This window comes from Onychostruthus taczanowskii, unplaced genomic scaffold (assembly GCF_017590055.1).
Source record: "Onychostruthus taczanowskii isolate IOZ18803 unplaced genomic scaffold, ASM1759005v1 scaffold38, whole genome shotgun sequence".
Taxonomy (NCBI): domain Eukaryota; kingdom Metazoa; phylum Chordata; class Aves; order Passeriformes; family Passeridae; genus Onychostruthus; species Onychostruthus taczanowskii.
The window spans coordinates 6,576,312-6,593,935 of NW_024501237.1; the positions used below are offsets into that span (position 1 = coordinate 6,576,312).

Genomic DNA, 17,624 nt, shown 5'->3' on the forward strand with positions numbered 1-17,624 from the left:
ATTAGAGAAATCATAGGTAGCAATTGAATAAATTCGTTGTAAGCTTTTATTTGGCAGAAATGTGCCTCTAAACCCATACTTGTGATATTTCATAGTGGCTTACGTGGTTTGGATAAATGCAATATTTGACTGCATTCAGTATTAAACCAGGTCAGGAATTTAAAACTAGCACTTTTTAGAGGCAGTATGATTCACTTCTACTGTTACACTGAGTGCCCACAGAAGAATCCTGCTACTGATATTGAAGTGCCTAAGGCACAACTGGATTTGGAAACATAAAAAAATGTGAAGTTGGTCCTCAAGGGCAGAAGCAATATTTGCCATGACTTGAGGCTATATGTAAGTTTATCTCTTAATGCCTTGCCCTTTTAATTAAGATCTAATTTTGACCAAATGATAGCTAACATTAAATTCTCTATTGGTTTGTTACATTCAAAAGGCAGATGATGCTCACTCCAGCATAACAATGAATACATATCTAAGCAGGAGATGTAGTACCCACATAAGAAAACACAGCTACCTTAGAGGTTTATTGGTGCTTTTCCAAAGTTTGGTAGAGTTTTGTGTGGATTTGGTGGGGGAAAGAACCCCAGGAAGTTACTATAAAATTACTCACTCTGAGTACTGAGTTACTGCAATAACAGATGTTATTGAAATATTCCATTAATTTCTGCATTTATTATAGAATAGTTAATAAGCCAGTAACATCTGTCACAATTCTTTGCATGATATTTGTACTTGCGTGTTAATTAAAGTGTACATTTTATGTATTTATATAGCAGAGGGGAACAGCAGGAAAATATCATTCCTGCCACTTGCTAAATGCACCCTCACACTATACATTACCGTAACGCCCAGCACTGCTGCAAGATCAGGTTTTGATGAGATACACATTTAGGAAAAAAGTCAAATATTCCCTACAAATGCCAGAGCACCTGTGAAAATGGTACAAAAAGCTGGTTTGAAAAAAGAGAGTGGTTTTAAATCTGCATAAAGCTGGTCTGAAAAGAAAAAGAGGTTGGCAGTAACTGTCTCTGCTGTTCTCTTCACACAGACTGTGCTCTGCCTTGATGGATGAGTGCAATTCCCTTAAGGTTTTCCCTGTGACCTTAGAGAGGATCAGAAATTAAATGAAGCTGCACTAATTTGCACTGAAACTTTGGTATATGTAGCTTGTCTTATTTTCCTGAAATCGCTTATCATGCAAAGCAGTACATATATTTCATACCGCTTGTATTAATGTGTGATTAAACGCTTTTCATATAAAGCTTTCTTACCTGGGCTTTCCCCTGGGTGGAGATGGGAGAGGAGAAAAAAAGGGAATACAACAGATGCTGCTCATGGTATTTTTGTAATGCCAGATGATGCTCAGAGCTTCAGTGGGCTGATTTATTTATATATATATATATATATATATATATAACATGCAAGTGGTGGTATTTTTGTAATGCCAGATGGTGCTCAGAGCTTCAGTGGGCTGATTTTATATATATATATATATATATATATATATATATATATAACATGCAAGTGTTGGAATGGATATGCAATTGTTTGGTAAATGTCTGTTATGGGTGAATGTGCTGTGGAAAAATTTATGCTGAGGATGGATTCAAGATATTTTGGAAACATTTCCCACTTGCTTCAATGGGATGTTTGTATCCTAAGGCCTGTGTTAAAGGAAAAGAAGCAACCTTGGTGAATTTATCTGATTTCCATGTGATATAATGGTAGATGCTTCAAAGCTAAGTAGGTCATCAAAATATGCTCTGTCAGATGTTCCTGCCAATGTCTTCATAACGCACAGTGTATTGGATGAGAGCTATTGTGTGTGCAAGTCTGTTCAGGTGCAGAGAAATGTTCTGACCTAAAACCTCAGAGCATATTTCTTAGTCTTTATTTCTATTCACTCCACTTTCCAGCTTGCCCACATAGACCAGTTCTTGTGTTTGTGTGATTCCCTTTCTTCCTGAGTCATGATTCCATGAACCCCTGTACATAACTTACTGGAAACTGTCTCCTTGGAACGATAAGTAAGAGAGTCAGGCTTAGGATAATGTTTAGCTGTTAATTTTCATTGTGTGAATGAGACATATTGCGTTCCTATGTTCTGGAAAGCCATTTCCACATGAGTTAGTCCTGACCAGCTCTCACTTTGTCTTCCTTTTAAAGCTTCATTTCATCTCTGTGTGCATATCAAACTGCTAAAATCTAGACTCAAGGTGTCATTTCCATCTCTGAATAAACAGGATGTGCCATCTCAGACTCTGGCTCATAAATAAAACCAGCAGGGAGTACTGAGAGCTGTGTGCTGTGTCAGGACAAGGGCTGGCTGCAGGCTTGGGACAGGGAGGAAGGATAGCTCACAAAACCACTCTGACAGGCATCTCTGTTTTTACAGTTTCCATGCTTTCTTGGAATCAGCTTAGCTTTAATTTCATCTTCCTGAAGCTTCTTATATAGAAACAGAGCAGTATTCTGACACAGGTCAGCTCTGTTCATCCGCCTAAACATCTGTGTCACAAGAATTTTTGCAAAGACAGCTCTTCCCTTCTGAATTCCTTTAATATACACAAAGTAAAGCACTGATATATATGTAGACACAGACATAAATATATCAGTTATTGATGCTTGCCCAGGAACAGCAGAAGTGCCCCTGCTAGCAATAGCATGTTGCTGCTGCTGTTAGACAGTTGAAATTCCTGGAAGGTTTTGTTTTTAGTTCTTTCTAGTTATAAAAACCTAGTCATCACAGGGTGTCTAATGGCATTACTGGAGAAGCAGAACTGTGTGATAGGAGCTGCAAGACCAAAGCATTGGAATGTTACAAAACAGGGGATAGGTTTTGTGTGAAGTGAGGAAGTGGGATGGGATGCTTGTTTGGAGCTGGCTTCAAGTAACACTCAAGTGGGCTTAAGCCTAGTCCTACTTCCTAAGCGCTCCCCTTGCAGCTCACAGGGTATCACTCAAATTCTGCCCTAATTTCCGTAAGTCCAAATACAACTATACTGAGCTCCCCTACTCTGCAATATTTAAAAATGTATATAAAACCATGTGAAAAATGCCTAGGCAAAAGCTGCTACTTCTCATTTAGTACCTTAATCTAATGCTGGAAGGCATTTTTTTCCAGCTACAAGGTTTCACAGGCTGCTAAAAACACGACAAATGCCAGACTTCACATACACACATCTGTACACAGCAACTGATCCCAAAACATAGCATTCACCATTTGAAATACACACCTTGTGCCTTTGCTGTGACAAATACCACACAGTGGCAAGTCACCTAAAATGTGTCCTCTCAAAGAAGAACATGGAGGAAATAAAGGCAGAAGTACGGAAATCCAGCAGAAAGTAATTGTGCACAGGCTGCATCTTGCCTGACAGCTCCTGACCTTTCCTCCTGCACCTGTGGTAATAACCTTAGCTAGATTTGAGCAATGATTTTTCACACACTTAACTGCATTCTTATATCCTTAGTTTACCCATGGCACTGGGTAGTTTGTTTGGTGCTCCAGTCATCAGCTGATAGATGAGTTATTCCTCTGGCAGATAGTTACCCCAGCCCTTCCTGGGGCGTAGGCATATAATTCCCAGAACGGGAAGCATTACCCTGACTAAGATACCGAGACAGTCAGAAGTGTCACTGATGTTTCCTTTTTGGCAGGGCCGTGGATGTGCTTATCAAAACCAGAGTTAATTTGCTCAAGTTCTTCTAGTTCCGGTGGAGAGTTACTTAATAGCACAAAAATGTAGAGCAAGCAGGAACAGGAAGGGCCAGGCAGGCGAGCACTTGAGCCACAGATTAATGCCCAAACTTTGGTGTGTGTGGGAAGTGCTGTACCTGATAAAGCAACAGATTCACAGGCTGTTCCAGCAGACAGCCATTTTCAAAACAAACTTCATGAGAAATATGGGTGCTTCAGGATGAATTGGTACAGGTGGGAAATGTAATGGTGGTGCTAAATGTAGTTGTTTAAAAACTCTGCGAATGTTTCAGTAGTGTGCATAAAAACTTAGAAACGTTCTTGCAGCCCAGGAAGCAAACTGTCTTCTGGGCTGCATCAAAGGGAGAGTGGGCAGTAGGTCAGGGGAGGTGACTGTCTCCTTCTACTCCAGACTCCATCTCTGGTACTGCATCCAGCCCTGGGCCCCCCAAAACAAGAAGAATCTGGACCTGTTAGGAGGCCACAAAGGTGATCAGGTGTCTGGAACAACTCTCCTTTGAAGAGAAGCTGAGAGAGCTGGGGTTGTTCAGCCTGGAAAGGAGAAGGCTCCAGGGTGACCTTAGAGCACTTTCCAATACCTAAAGGGATGACAAGAGAGCTAGAGAAGGACTTTTTACAAGGGTATGAAGTGGTAGGACAACAGAGGAATGGCTTCAGCTGAAGAAAGATCAATTTAGACTCGATGTTAGTAAGAGATTCTTTACTGTGAGGGTGGTGGTGCACTGGTAAAGTTGCGCAGAGAAGCTGTGTATCCCTCATTCCTGGTAGAGTTCAAGGCCAGGCTGGATGGCACTTTGAGCAGCCTGGTCCGGTGGGAGGCATCCCTGCCCATGGTGTAGGGTTTGGAACAACCCAAGCCATTCCATGACACTAAGCCATACCTGCTCCATGGCTGCAGCTGGATCTTCCCTGACAGGCCTTCCCAGCAAGGCCAGCTGCTGCCAAAGGAGTTTCGGTACAGACTGGACTCCACAGGTAACACCTAAGGGGCAGACCCAGAGCCTGCCTGAAACGTTTTTGTAACAGTAATTCCAAGTTTCATACCTCTGCCATGAGGACAAACACTTGTTCCAACAGTACGGACTGTTGCAACAGTCATACAGCTGTGTGCTGCTGGGAGTGGATTTCCCGCAGTGGAGGCCGCAGACGGGGTGCCAGGCTGACATCCCAGCCCTGGAGAGGCAGCGTTCAGTCCTGTAGCCATTTTCCAGCCCGCTGGTTGTACACGGAAATGCCCAGGGCCGCTGGAGCAGGGCGGGATGTTGGAGGAGGCGGCTGCAAGGCTGCGAAGGTGTGAGCAGGAAAGGAACCAGCTGTAAACACAGGGTCATTTTGTAATGGTTGAGGCGTTTAGGTAACCCCGGGTGTCGGGTATCTTGCCGCTGATTTGAGGCTCGAAGATGCTCTTGGAGCCCTGCCAGAGGGTGAGGAAGGTCCTGCTCACGCCAGCGCGGTTCTTCCCGGCGGGGAGCGGAGCGCTGCAGCCCCGGGTCCGCCCTCCCCTCCTCGGGGGTGGTGCCGGCGGCGGTGCCGGCGGAGTCGGCGCGGCGGGCCGGGACCGAAGGATGCTGCTGCCGCTGCTGCCTCTCCTGCTGCTGCTGTTGCTGCCGGCGCTGGCCGAGGGGCACCGGGCGGCGGTGCTGCGGCTGGGGCTCCGGGACAGCCCCCGAGGGGAGGTGAGCCCGGCTTTCCTCTCCCTCACCCTGGATGCCAGCCTCGCCCGGGACCCGCGCTATGTCGCCCTGCTCAGGTGGGTCGCCTCTCGCCCCACTGGGCAAAGGAGAAAGGGTCTTCGGGAGGAGGGGCGGGCCATCCTGGCAAACGCGCTGCGGAGCCAGCTGGGCGGCACGGGAGTCCCCCAGCCCTAAAAATGGGGTCGGGGAGAGGCTGCTGGATCCCGTCTGCTTGGGGTTCGCTAATTCCCTCCTCCCAGGGCAGAAGGCGGTACCTGCCGCAGGTGGGAGCAACGCCGGCCCGTTGGTGCACGGGAAAGGAGCGGCTGGCATGGGGAGATGCAGGGAAAGCTCAGTTCGGGAAGAAGCATGGTAGAGGAGTTGCTTTGCCGGCAGAAAAAAAAAAAAAAAAAAAAAAAGAAAAAAAAAAAAAAGGATAGGAAACGGAGGGAATTGCGGTTGCTTGCCCTCGAGAAATGAAGTCCTCAGGGTGTCCTTATCGCCCCACTCAAGCACCAGAAAGGAGTTTGTAGTGAGGTGTGGGTCAGTCTCCTCCAGCTAACAACTGACTGGAGGAGAGGAAACGGCCTCAAGTTGTACCAGCGGGGCTTTAGATTGGATGTTAAGAAAAATTTCTTCACTGAGAGAGTAATCATGCATTGGAACAGGCTGCGCAGGGAAGCAGATAGTGGGATCACCATCCATGAAAGTGTTCAAAAAATGTGTGGATCCTCCAGTCCTGCTTTCCCACTACCTGCACGTTTTCATCCTCACTGAGCTGGTGAGAAAGGTGTCACCAGCGCTACTGGAAAGTGCTCAGGTCTCCAACATCTAGCCCCACCTTCACACCTTGGGGCTCAGCATGAGGCCAGCCTTGCCACCATGAGGAGAAGGAAGTATTCGGTGGCCTCTAATCTGCTGTTTATCGCCACAGAGCAGATAGCACCTAACATGCCCAGTGCCCTCCAAAGCCTTGTGGTTTCCCCCAGAGAAGGCTGGCTGTCGGTGATGCACATCCTGTACAGGGTGTGAGGTGCTGCACATCCTGCATGGAATGTGAGCAAGTCACAGACACGTTCTTTTGTACACCTGCTTTGATAGAGTTAACACCTCTCCCAGCAGGGACTCTTAACCTCCCTTGGGTACAAAGGCAATTGCTTTGGCTGTTGTTATGGAAGTTGGGGCTGATGATGTAAAGTCAGTTTTGTGCCCAAATTCTCAGAGGACATTTATGTCGGTGTTGCACAAACAAAACCAAAAACATCTAGGGGAGGATGATGTTTAGGATGGAAAAAAAAAAAAAAAAAAAAAAAGCTTGTTTTAAAGTTTTGCCTTACTTTGCCCCCAGGATTTGGCTCCCTGCCAGTGTTCCCTCAGGTATGTTCTCCCCTGCCCATTAGACCCTCTCCTGGGTCACTTGGCCATCAGTGTCCCTCTCGTACAGTGCAGAGGGCTGGGATGCAGATCCCGGTAAGCCATCAGGAATTCCTTGAGGCTCTGGGTAGCCCCAGGTCACCTACTGCAGCATGTTCCTCAAAGTGCTTGCCATGTTTACCCTCTACACAGTCTGCATAAATACAGTGGTTTTCTATTTCTTGGCATTCCCTCCTCAGCAATTCGAAGCTGCGGGCCCTGGCAACAGCTCTGTCCCCAGGTTTCCTGAGGTTTGGTGGCACTGAATCAGACTTTCTTATCTTTGATCCCAACAAGGATTCAACTTCAGAAGAAAAAATCCTCTGGGAATTTCAGGCACAGCAAGGTAAAGTGGGCATCAACTTGTTAGACCTGAAACCATTCTAGGTTTTGGAGAGTCTTTGATGCAGAGTGAGGATGCTGCAAGGGCACAGCAGCAGCACTGGGGGCCCTCCACATTCTCAGTATTGCTATCATCCATGGAGAGGAGATCTGTGGACTTTCAGCATGGTTTGTGGGAAGAGCTGTGCCAGCTGTGGGAAAATTGAGAAAGGATGTAGGGGAACTTGTATCCTCCCTGGCATCTGCTGAGACTCTCCCCTTGCTGCCCTCTGCTCCCTGCAGCAATCTTGGGAGCTCCCTCACTGTCTGGGAGGTGATCAAGTTCAGCTCAGAAGCTGTGGCTTCATTATGAAAATTAAGGAACAGATGGAAGAAATAACCTGAGGAGAAGTGTTCAGTCTCTCCCAAAGCCAGAGAGCTTGGCTGGGGGTGCAGCCTTGCCCTCCTGCTGCTTTGACAGGGCAAGTGCAAACCTGATGGACTTCTGTCAACTGCTTGAGCTTGGTATTTTCTCTTTGAACTTAGCAAAAGTGTCAAGAGGTGCTTCAGATGAAAAAAAAATCCTGTATATTCCTGTGGCACATAGCACAATTGTGCAATCCTACATTACTGTATGACCAGTGATGTTCAGTTTTGAAGTCAAGTGGTACTTTTCCCTTCATAGCACTTTGCTAAGTAGACACTTCCTGTGACTCTGGCTCGTGCCTTCTTCTCTGGTTATGGCTTGTTCCTGTTTTGTGTGCCAAGAAAAAACATAAGCTTTGAAGGAAACATGTCCTATGACTCCTGCCAGTGAACTGTGTGGGGAAGTCAGCATTTTACCCTGCATGAGATGGCCAGTGCAGGAAGCATTGCTCTGTTCCTGTCCCCAGCAAGGTGGGTCATGATTCCTGCCACTCCACTGCATGCCAGGTTGGCTTATCTGCTCCTCAAGCATCACAGCCTATGCTTCGTCAGCTCACTGGAACAAGGGTTTGCTGGCTGTGGAGGTGAGGAGTTAATTCCTATCAACCTTCTTCTGCCCTACAGAGGCTTGTGGCTCAAGACCTGCATTTGCTGCTGTTGAGAAGGTGCTGCTGACCCAATGGCCCAGCCAGGAGAAGCTGATTCTTGCCGAACAGAACCGGAAAAAGCACAAAAACACCACCATTACAAGTAAGACTTAAACAGGGGGATGCAACTCTCTGCCCCACAGTAAAAGGGCCGTAGGCTATTAGGAGCAGAAATCACTGAAAAAGAAATATTTCACCCACTTCGAAAAATATTCAGAGAACTCTTTTTCTGTTGTTTGCTATCCCATATTAATAGTATTCAGCTGCAGGGGTTGGGAGGTTCTCAAAGCTTGCAAGGTGTTGTGTAGAGAGGCCTGACCTCTTCTGTCTGGCTGGGAAAGTTTGGCACATCTGCGGCATCAGGCTAAATAAATACAGTAAAGGCAGTAAAGATTGTTGCTTGGCAAGAGCTCAACTAGCAAGCTGTAACCTTGAGATAAACACCCCTCCTTTCTCCTCTGTGCAGAAAACACACTGGATATTCTCTATAGCTTTGCAAACTGCTCAGGGTTTCACCTGATCTTTGGACTCAATGCCTTGCTGCGGAAAGGTGGCTTGCAGTGGGACAGCTCAAATGCCCAGGCACTGCTGGACTACTGTGCTTCCCAGAGGTACAACATCTCCTGGGAACTTGGGAATGGTAAGTGCTTGTTGGCCAGACCAGCTGTCACCTAGAAAAGTACCACCAGACGGTATGGGCTAGTAACTTTGGATATTTTGGATGATGGCATATAAAGGCAAGGTGATGTTTTATTAAGAGGCATTACGGTCTTAATTTGCAGAGGGATTTTAGAAGAAGACAAAATGAATGAGCAAATTGAGATTATTTTGCTGCTCCTACCAGGGCTTTGAGATGAGGTGAATGATGCCCCACGAGATGCAGTATGTCACCTATGGCTGGGACAGAGTCCTGGAGAGTAGCACACTGTATCCCCCAAGCTTTTGGTTTCATGCTCACCTTCAAATATGTCACCCACACTATGCCAGATCATGAAGCCTTAGGGAACTGGTGCTTCCCATGTGGATGGAAATGCCCTATTTTGTGCCCCAGAAATAGAGTGGGGTGTTGATGTGCATGTGTCTTCCCCAGAGCCCAACAGCTTCAGGAAGAAATCTGGCATCCACATTGATGGCTTCCAGCTGGGGCAAGATTTTATTCACTTACGCCAACTGCTGAATAACTATGCCCTCTATCAGCATGCCAAGCTCTACGGCCCCGATGTTGGGCAGCCCCGAAAGCACACGCAGAGACTGCTGAGAAGGTAGGGGTGTGAGGTTCCAGCAGCATTCCCTGAGTTGGGGCAAGTGTGGAGAACTGTGGCTTGTCTGTCCCTATATGCAGGAGGCATGAAGAGGCTTTAAGGCAGGGGTTGAACAATTTTTTTTATCTTGACAGACAACAATTATAATCTTACCTGCATGCTTGAGTTCAAGGCCTGAATACTCAGCCAGGTAAAACTCAGCTGCTGGAAGTACATCAGTGGTCCATGTATCTTCCCATTGAGTACTGGCTCTAGGGTTGTGCTAACAAGGGCTTTTAGCCAGAAAAACACCCACATGTTATACAAGGGTCAATTCATCCTCCCAGCAACCTGCTGAGGAAGCCAGGCTGCCCAAAGCCTGCTTAAAAGCCACAGGAAGCCTGGCCCCCAAGCATTCACCAGCAGTGCTGCCAGCTGTGGGGAGAGGGGAGGGCTGTGCATGGTGTTGCCCTAGTGGGAGGGCCATGACTGGACTGCTAACCCCCTGTCCTCCACCATTCCCTCTGGTTGCAGCTTCCTGAAATCAGGAGGGAAGGTGATCGACTCTGTCACATGGCACCAGTAAGTACCACTTGGATACCACTGTCACACTACTGCCTCATTTTCTTTAAAAAATGCCAATTTGAACAGAATTATCAATCTCAACAGAAAAGAGGAGGGTGAAATGCCCCCTTTCGACAGTTTCTCAGGGGTCTCTCCACAAATTTCTGTGTTCAGAATAAGAGATTAATTGAGGGAGCACATTACAGAAATGCTGAAGCCTCCAAAGGGTCTACTTGGTGCAGAGACCCAAAAGCAGCGGTGGGGGTTAGTCATGGGGAATGCAACATGTGCAAGGTGATACTTTTGTTTGCTCCTATTTATGTCTAGTTGATGTAAAGAAAAAGCTCTGTAGGTCTGGCTGACCTTTGTCCATGGAGAATTGCCAGCAGTTCCTCCTGCTCCCTTGAGTTTGTTCTCTGAGTCACTTCAGGCTCTGTGTAGGTAACTCACCCTTAGATCCCACATGCAGTGCAAACAGCACTGGCACCTGGCCCTTTGCTCCTGTGCAGTGACTTTGATTGGTAGGTTTAAAGTGCTCATGGGGACAGTGGGGTAAACTGGCCCCAGGGCCATGAACTTAATATGTTTGAAAGTCATTTCCGTGTGAAGGCAGTTTTCTTTCCAGAGTCAAAAGCAGGACATGACATGCAGCAGTCAGACAATAATGAGAAAAAATGTACATACTAATTTTATATATATATATGTATACATACATCAGTTATCTATGTATCTTGAGCTACTAGAAAGGCATGAAACATGTCCTTTCCCCTTCCTGGGCTGTTGTTTACTCATTTAGGATTATCAGGTTTTAACTTCCTCTTGTGGCTGGAAGGCCTCAGCTGTTTTTGGTCAGACTGAGTGATAGCAGGATGAAATGCAAAAACCACCATTCCAATTTATTTGGACAAACAAGACTTAAAAGGTCTTCTGCTCATGGTGAAGGGCAACCTTCACACCATAGGAATGCCCACATTTCAGCTCCCTCCAAGTGGCAAAAATATTCCAGCAGATGGACAGATGCTGTGAGCTGATATTTTTAATATATAACTTGATAGAGTAAAGCAAGTAATCACATAGGAGTGTCAGACTCGTCAACAAGAGAAGATTACAGAAGCTGGCTCTCGGTGACGTTTTCCTTATTCTTAACAAATAGATGCAAACAAACCTATTACTTCTGCTGGTGGAAATTTCTGTGATATCCTGACTCCACTGAAATAAAATTATATCTTAAAGTCCCTTAAATACAAGTGACAGACCTATACATTTGGAAAACAAAAAATTAAAAAGCACTGGACAGAAAAATCATGCTGTGGATAAATGTACCAATCAACTGAATACTTTCAGTGGTGTTTTGTACCACTGGTGGTATTGCTCCCTAATTTTGTCTATGTTTTTTCCCCCATTTTCAGTTATTATGTGAATGGACAGAGTGCAACAAGGGGGGATTTCTTGAGCCCTGAGGTGCTGGACACCTTTGCCACAGCCATATATGAAGTTCTGGAGGTACCTTGTCCTGTTCAATCATTCCCATGTTCAGTTTCCAGCAGGTTAACAGAGAATCCAAAAGTAAAGCACTATTTCTTACTAGCAATAGACAGGGATACTCAAAGCTTGAGTTCTGCTGACATTGTATATTAAAAAAAAAAAAAAAAATTAATGATACTAACAATAAATGAGCTCCAACAGTTTGCTATGTAGTAAACATTGTGCCAGGTGCATCACACACCTACAACATTCTCATTTATTGATATAATAATTACTCAGGGATGAAATTTATGATTATCCTCTCCCCCCAATGTTTTTTTTTTTTTTTTTTGTTTTTTTTTTAAGATCCTGACAGCATTATAAGTTAGAATATAGCACTACTCAGCACAAGAAGAATTATGGGACCTGGATTTTAGTGATGTTTGCCCTGTTTTACATGGGTAGCAAGTTTGGGTTTTTTTCTGGGGGAGATGTAAATCTACTTCTAGTCCTTTTGACCCAGATTTCTGTGACATCCCATCTCAGAGTGTTATCCCTTAAATGAAAACATCCTAAGTAAGCCTTTGGCTAAAACACAACATTTTGTTTATTTCAGTAGTCAAAAAATTAACCGTTGTCTCTCTTCTTTCTGAATGCCACACTGGCCAGATTACTGGTCAGACTGTGCCAGACAAGAAGGTATGGCTGGGAGAGACAAGCTCTGCCTATGGAGGAGGAGCTCCCAGACTGTCTAACACTTATGTTGCTGGCTTTATGTGAGTACTGTGTCCCACAGTGAGTACTGTGAGGAAATTATGTATTTTGACAACTGAATGGGGCTGCCCCACAGGAGGAATGTGGCTTCCTCAGGCTTCCTGGGGAGCGTGGGCAGCTTTTTTCCATCCTATAAGACACAATGACTTTTTATCAGGGCCTGGTGGGCCAGCAAGTCAAAGTCTGATAATGACAGGCAACCTTGTTTTCAGTGTGATTATTTCTCTCAGCCTTCAGACCTTTGGCCAGTTCAGGAGAATCTGCTGCCACTCCTTGTTTCCACCCCCTATAAACAGGGGAATGGAGCAACTGCTCCCAACAACTTGGACTTCAAGAGGTGGACTAAAATTATTTTTTAATGTAATCAATGCAAGACTTGAAATTAGTTGTGTGTTTTTAAGGAAGTCAGCATTACTCACTAAGTTTTGCTTTCCTGCTACCCGAGCTGGTTTGAGAGGGGCAACAGAGTACTGTTGAGGTCAGCACTTTCATCTGCATGATATTTGCCTCATTTTTTGGCAGGTGGTTGGACAAACTCGGGCTTTCAGCCAGGCAGGGGATTGATGTGGTAATGAGACAGGTTTTCTTCGGGGCAGGGACCTATCACCTGGTGGATGCCAACTTTGAGCCTTTGCCGGTATGTAAATAACACCCCCTGAATGCACCTCTGCACAGGCAACGCTGGGTGTGGAGGGACAAGTCAGCTATTTTAACACCTTTTTTTGCTTGGATGGTCACAGGTATCCTTGCACCTAAAGTTATCTCATGTTCCACTACATTACACATATATGTATGCACACAAGATATTTACTCCAGCTGCAGGGGTGCAGCCAGTCTTCAGCACAGCAGAAACTGATTTTTGGGACACGATGCTCTGGTTTGTACATAGAACCTCCTGGATCTCACAAGGTGTTTCTGGATGGCCTGTTTTTTTGGTTTGATTACTCCTCAGCTGAGTGATGAGTAGTTTATAAACAGAAGTGAAAAGAGATATTAAAATCAATTTCATTCCATTTCCACTGTGAAAACCAGTCCACCCTGAAGTCAACACTCAAGTGTTATAGGTCATGAGCATATTCATACTACAGTGGTGGCTGATGGATAATTAAATTGAAATATACATTTAGTATAGTTTGATTTATTAGGAAATAACACTTTGCTGTGATGAAACTTCATTATATGAACTATACATTGTTCTTGCACATACGGCACATTTCTTGGTACTACAGCACTTAGACTGGGGTGAGAGGACAGCATCTTCCTTTTTAGCTTTCCTCTCATTTCTCTGCTTCCAAATTGTGATTTTCATTGGTGGTCATAGAGCCAGCCTAAAAGAAAACCCAGCATACAGGGGTTTTCCATTTTACTTGCTCAGCTGCTTCCTATGCCAGAGGCTGCATCATCAGGCTTGTGACTTTGGGCTTTTCATTCCCTCATTTAAAATAGATTTAAGTTGGACTGAAACTGTGTGCCTTTTTCCTCACCTACTGGCAGTACAGATGCTAACCAAGCCAATAATGCTTCAGACGCAGGGAAATCCAAACCCAGGTGCATCAGCTGTAGTTAGCACAGAAATGAGGAAGCACATCACTGTCAGAAGGCTGCATTTCCTTGCAGAGGGATTCAGCACGAAGGCTGATAGCAAAAGTAATTTTCTGGTCTTGTGGTGAGTCAGAGGAGAAATGCAACAGTTTTCCTCCTAAGAAAACCTCAAAGACCAACAGATGAGCTGGAAGAAGCTCTCTGAAAGCCAGAAAAGACCTGGAAAAAATGAGTCTGCACTGGGCATCGTCCTGCTCTGAGGTATCATCTGGAGTGTCAGAGGATACACTTGTGACTTGGATTTAGAAATCAATCCTGATACCTGTTCAAAAGTAAAATGTTAATGAAAGGGGTTAAAGTTTAGGAGCTTCTTCCTGGTGTTGCACCTGTGTCTTAGGTACAAGCTTTCCTGCAGGAAGAGCGCTCACACCCCTACATTCAGTACTGAGGTTCTCTGTACCCTGCAGAAGGGCATTTCAAAAGCACAATCTCTCCCTGACAGAGCTCTGAGAGTTGTGTATGAAGGGGAAAATGTGCCTAAGGTACATTCTAAACACAGCTGCTCACAGGCAGGGCTTCCTTTTTATCTGTGGTGTTTGTGTGAATGTAAGTAGATGTGAGAAGCTTGGTAAAGCAAAAAACTATGGGGAATACCCCTTAAAATGAGCTTCAAAATGAAGGTTAGATTAAGCACTGTGTGGAGCACCTGGCACGTACACAAATGTTTCCATGTGTTTTTTTGTCTCCCAGGACTACTGGCTTTCACTGCTCTACAAGAAGCTGGTGGGTACCAAGGTGCTGCAGGTTGGCCTGGCAGGAGCCAACAAGAGGAAGCTCCGTGTCTACCTCCACTGCACAAGCAGCCTCAAGTAAGACTCCAGAAAGGGCGAAATATCCTGGAAACTGAGCCTGTGGCCACCTCCGGGCCAGCAAATGCCATTTGGGACAGTGCAAGGTCACACATTATTCTAATCCCCACCATCACCTTCTGTTGCCCTGCAGCCTAAAGTACAGAGAAGGGGATGTGACACTGTTTGCCTTAAACCTCTACAATGTCACCCAACATTTGAAGCTACCAGATTACCTATCGAGCAAGCACGTGGATCAGTACCTCTTACTGCCTCATGGCAAAGAGAATATTCTTTCCAGGTAAGTGGCAATTCCTCCAGTCCCTGCGGAAAAGACTGTGAGTAGGCTTAGATGGTCTTTAAAACCTCACCTTATTCAATTTGCATGGGGGTAAAAGAAGTTACCATTCATTCATCTGGGTTTTTTTCAGTAAGATCTGACTTCTGTTAAATCAGATCTCCTAAACTCAGGCTGTTGAAAGCTTGCAAAGTTATAACGACATTTACTTGATGTGAATTTGGAAGTTTATCCTAGCATGTGTCAGTGTTCTGGACAGCTGCTAAAGTCCTGTTTTGTATTGTTTTTTGGGGTTTTTTTTGCACAAACACAAGTATTTTGCTTTCCCAAGTGCTAGCTCCTGATTTACAGCAACGTGTTCAGCCTTTGTGCGTGGGTGGGATCTTTTTGTTGTCATTGTTAATGCATCCACAGGGAAAAGATCTGCTCTCTGGGCAAAAAAAGAATATTCATATTTTCAGGAGAAAAAGCAATTTAAATTTGTACTTTTCAAAGCCTATTTAGCTGTTGACCTCACTGGAAGAGAAAGAAACATACTTTTAAATGTGCTTGTGCTACCAGTCTGAAGGAGTCCTTGTAGTGGGAGTGCTGCAGATGTCTGTGCGTGTGTGTACACACACATTCAAGGGAAGTTTGGTTTGGCTTTGGGCTGAGTTAATGTTTACACTCAAGCCCAGAGCAGTTTGTACTCGATGGCAAACAGAGCACAGCTGCCCAAACAGTCTCTCTGTCCCTCTCCAGGTCTATTGAGCTGAACGGCCGTGTGCTACGGATGCTGGATGATGAAACACTGCCAGAGCTTATGGAAAAACCCCTTGGTCCTGGCAGACTGCTTGGCCTTCCAGCCTTCTCCTATGGCTTTTATGTTATCAAAAACGCCAAAGCTATTGCTTGCATTTAAGCGGTCAACACACACACTCAGGATAAATGTAAAGCACTTGGCTAGTAGGAAATTCTAATCCTAGAAATTCACATTTCTACCATGCGATTCAGTTCTGGTAAGGGATGCAAATGTCGCAGCACGAGTACAACTGTTAGCTGGGGAAGACATAACATCCCACTGGGTAACTGGTACAAGGAAGATTCCAGGAGAATTATCCAGGTAAAACAAGACCAGGCAGGGGCTGGTTTTGCTCTTGATCCAACCTGTCACTGTGCTTGAGCATGGAACTCTTCTCCACACCACACAGGCAGCTTCTCACACTACTTGGGGCTCTGCCAGCCCAGGCACTGCAACCTCCCCTCACCCTCTAGTTTCTGCAAGCACAGCTCCTAAAGCAGTTTCTTCAAAAGCTTGCCTTCAGAAAGGATGAGCAGAGTTTTTATTTGAGCTGTACAGCTGTGGCCTCACACTATGTGGGGGTTGTGGTTGCTGAGGGTATCTTGAGGTGGAAGGTCTGGACACACAAAGCAAACCAAGGTCAGGGTGCTTGCAGGGGCAAAGGCCTTGCAGAGAAACAAGATCCTCTATTAGATCTGGGGAAACAACACACATTTTTCTTAAGCTAGGATTGTTCAGTCACAAGATGGAGCTGTGGTTCTGTGCTTTCCAAAGGCAAGTTGTTGACAAAGGAAATGCAAGCTGTTCCTGTAGGGTGGTCAGCCTCTGCCATCACACCTTTCTTCCCTGAATGGAAAGGAGACGAGCCCACCAGGCCCTGGCAATAACCCTCTGTGCTCAGGGGGCTGCAAAGTGAGTGCTCATGACCTCAACCTGCACCACTCTGCAGTTAGTTCAGCTGGAAAGTTCCTGAACCTATGCACAGGTAAAGCTCTCAAGCTCTCTCTGCTTTACACTCCCTAATGCACTCAGGTCTCTTCTGTCTTGGGGAAATGGTATAGGAGAGAGGCTGAGGAAACCACTCACCCCTCAACTACCAGAGAGACATCATGCTATAGAGCGTCCTGGGGACAGAAGTGCCCAGTCAGGATGACATCCTTCCTACTGGGAAAACAGTGATTTTGGAAAGAAATCTGTGTTGGTGGTGGCTTTTCCCCCCAGCTGTGCCTTCCCCATGCACACTCTGTTACAGCTGGCTGTGCCGGCAATAGCTCCCTGTGGCACACAGGTTGCTGATCCCCAGGGCAACAAAAGGCCTAGGACAGTAGCTGTGGCCTTCTGCATCTATTTATTTAGTTCTACTTTTCTTGAAGGTATGTAACCCACACCACTGTCAATTTCTTATACTTATGAGCACAGCAGGGAAGAACCCCACACTACTGTACCTCCCTTTTTAAGCTTTAAAAAGATGCTACCAGCTACAGGGCAGGGAACCTTTTTTAATGAGATTACTTTCAAAACTGATGTACTTTTGTAGCTGTGATGAAAACCTGCACACTAAAAAGGTTATAGTTCAGTTCAGTGTGTCAAAGGAGTATGTGCATCCATGGAGCAGATGCATTCTGTTAAGGGTTATGTATCAGGGGATAACATAGATCAGAAACAAGGAAGGCTGAGTTTGTTTGCATGTCTAAGTTCCACAACACAAGTAAAAAGAGTGTAAGATGGAAAGTCTTACATACAGTCAACACAAAGTTAATAATATATTATTATTATAAAAATGTAAGTTGCAACTAAAACATCGAATTTATGCTTTGCCTGGTAGCTTCTTTTTAGAACTTTGATAAAAATTTTGTTTATTCCAATGCTTGTGAGTTTTGTATTTGAAGATTTTAATTAAAGCGA

General features: G+C 45.3%; 1 protein-coding gene across 2 annotated transcripts; it reads left to right on the forward strand.

Annotated features, from left to right (window-relative positions):
* Positions 1-5,112: 5,112 nt before the first annotated feature.
* HPSE (heparanase) lies at positions 5,113-17,624 on the forward strand. Of its 2 annotated transcripts, XM_041411987.1 has the most exons (12): positions 5,113-5,477; positions 7,014-7,159; positions 8,185-8,310; positions 8,674-8,847; positions 9,298-9,469; positions 9,983-10,030; positions 11,422-11,515; positions 12,146-12,252; positions 12,773-12,887; positions 14,543-14,661; positions 14,795-14,941; positions 15,680-17,624. In XM_041411987.1, exons 1-12 carry the CDS (start codon positions 5,128-5,130, stop codon positions 15,837-15,839), a joined length of 1,758 nt encoding a protein of 585 aa, XP_041267921.1. In that variant the 5' UTR covers positions 5,113-5,127; the 3' UTR covers positions 15,840-17,624. The 2 variants fall into 2 exon arrangements, with proteins under 2 accessions (XP_041267921.1, XP_041267922.1); XM_041411988.1 differs by lacking the exons at positions 11,422-11,515; positions 12,146-12,252.

Excerpts from the sequence above, each read along its gene's own strand:
- HPSE (XM_041411987.1), top strand. The coding sequence starts at position 5,128 with ATGCTCTTGGAGCCCTGCCAGAGGGTGAGGAAGGTCCTGCTCACGCCA. Across the intron at positions 8,311-8,673 it reads CAAAAACACCACCATTACAA|AAAACACACTGGATATTCTC; the intron begins GTAAGACTTAAA and ends TCCTCTGTGCAG. Across the intron at positions 12,253-12,772 it reads ACTTATGTTGCTGGCTTTAT|GTGGTTGGACAAACTCGGGC; the intron begins GTGAGTACTGTG and ends ATTTTTTGGCAG.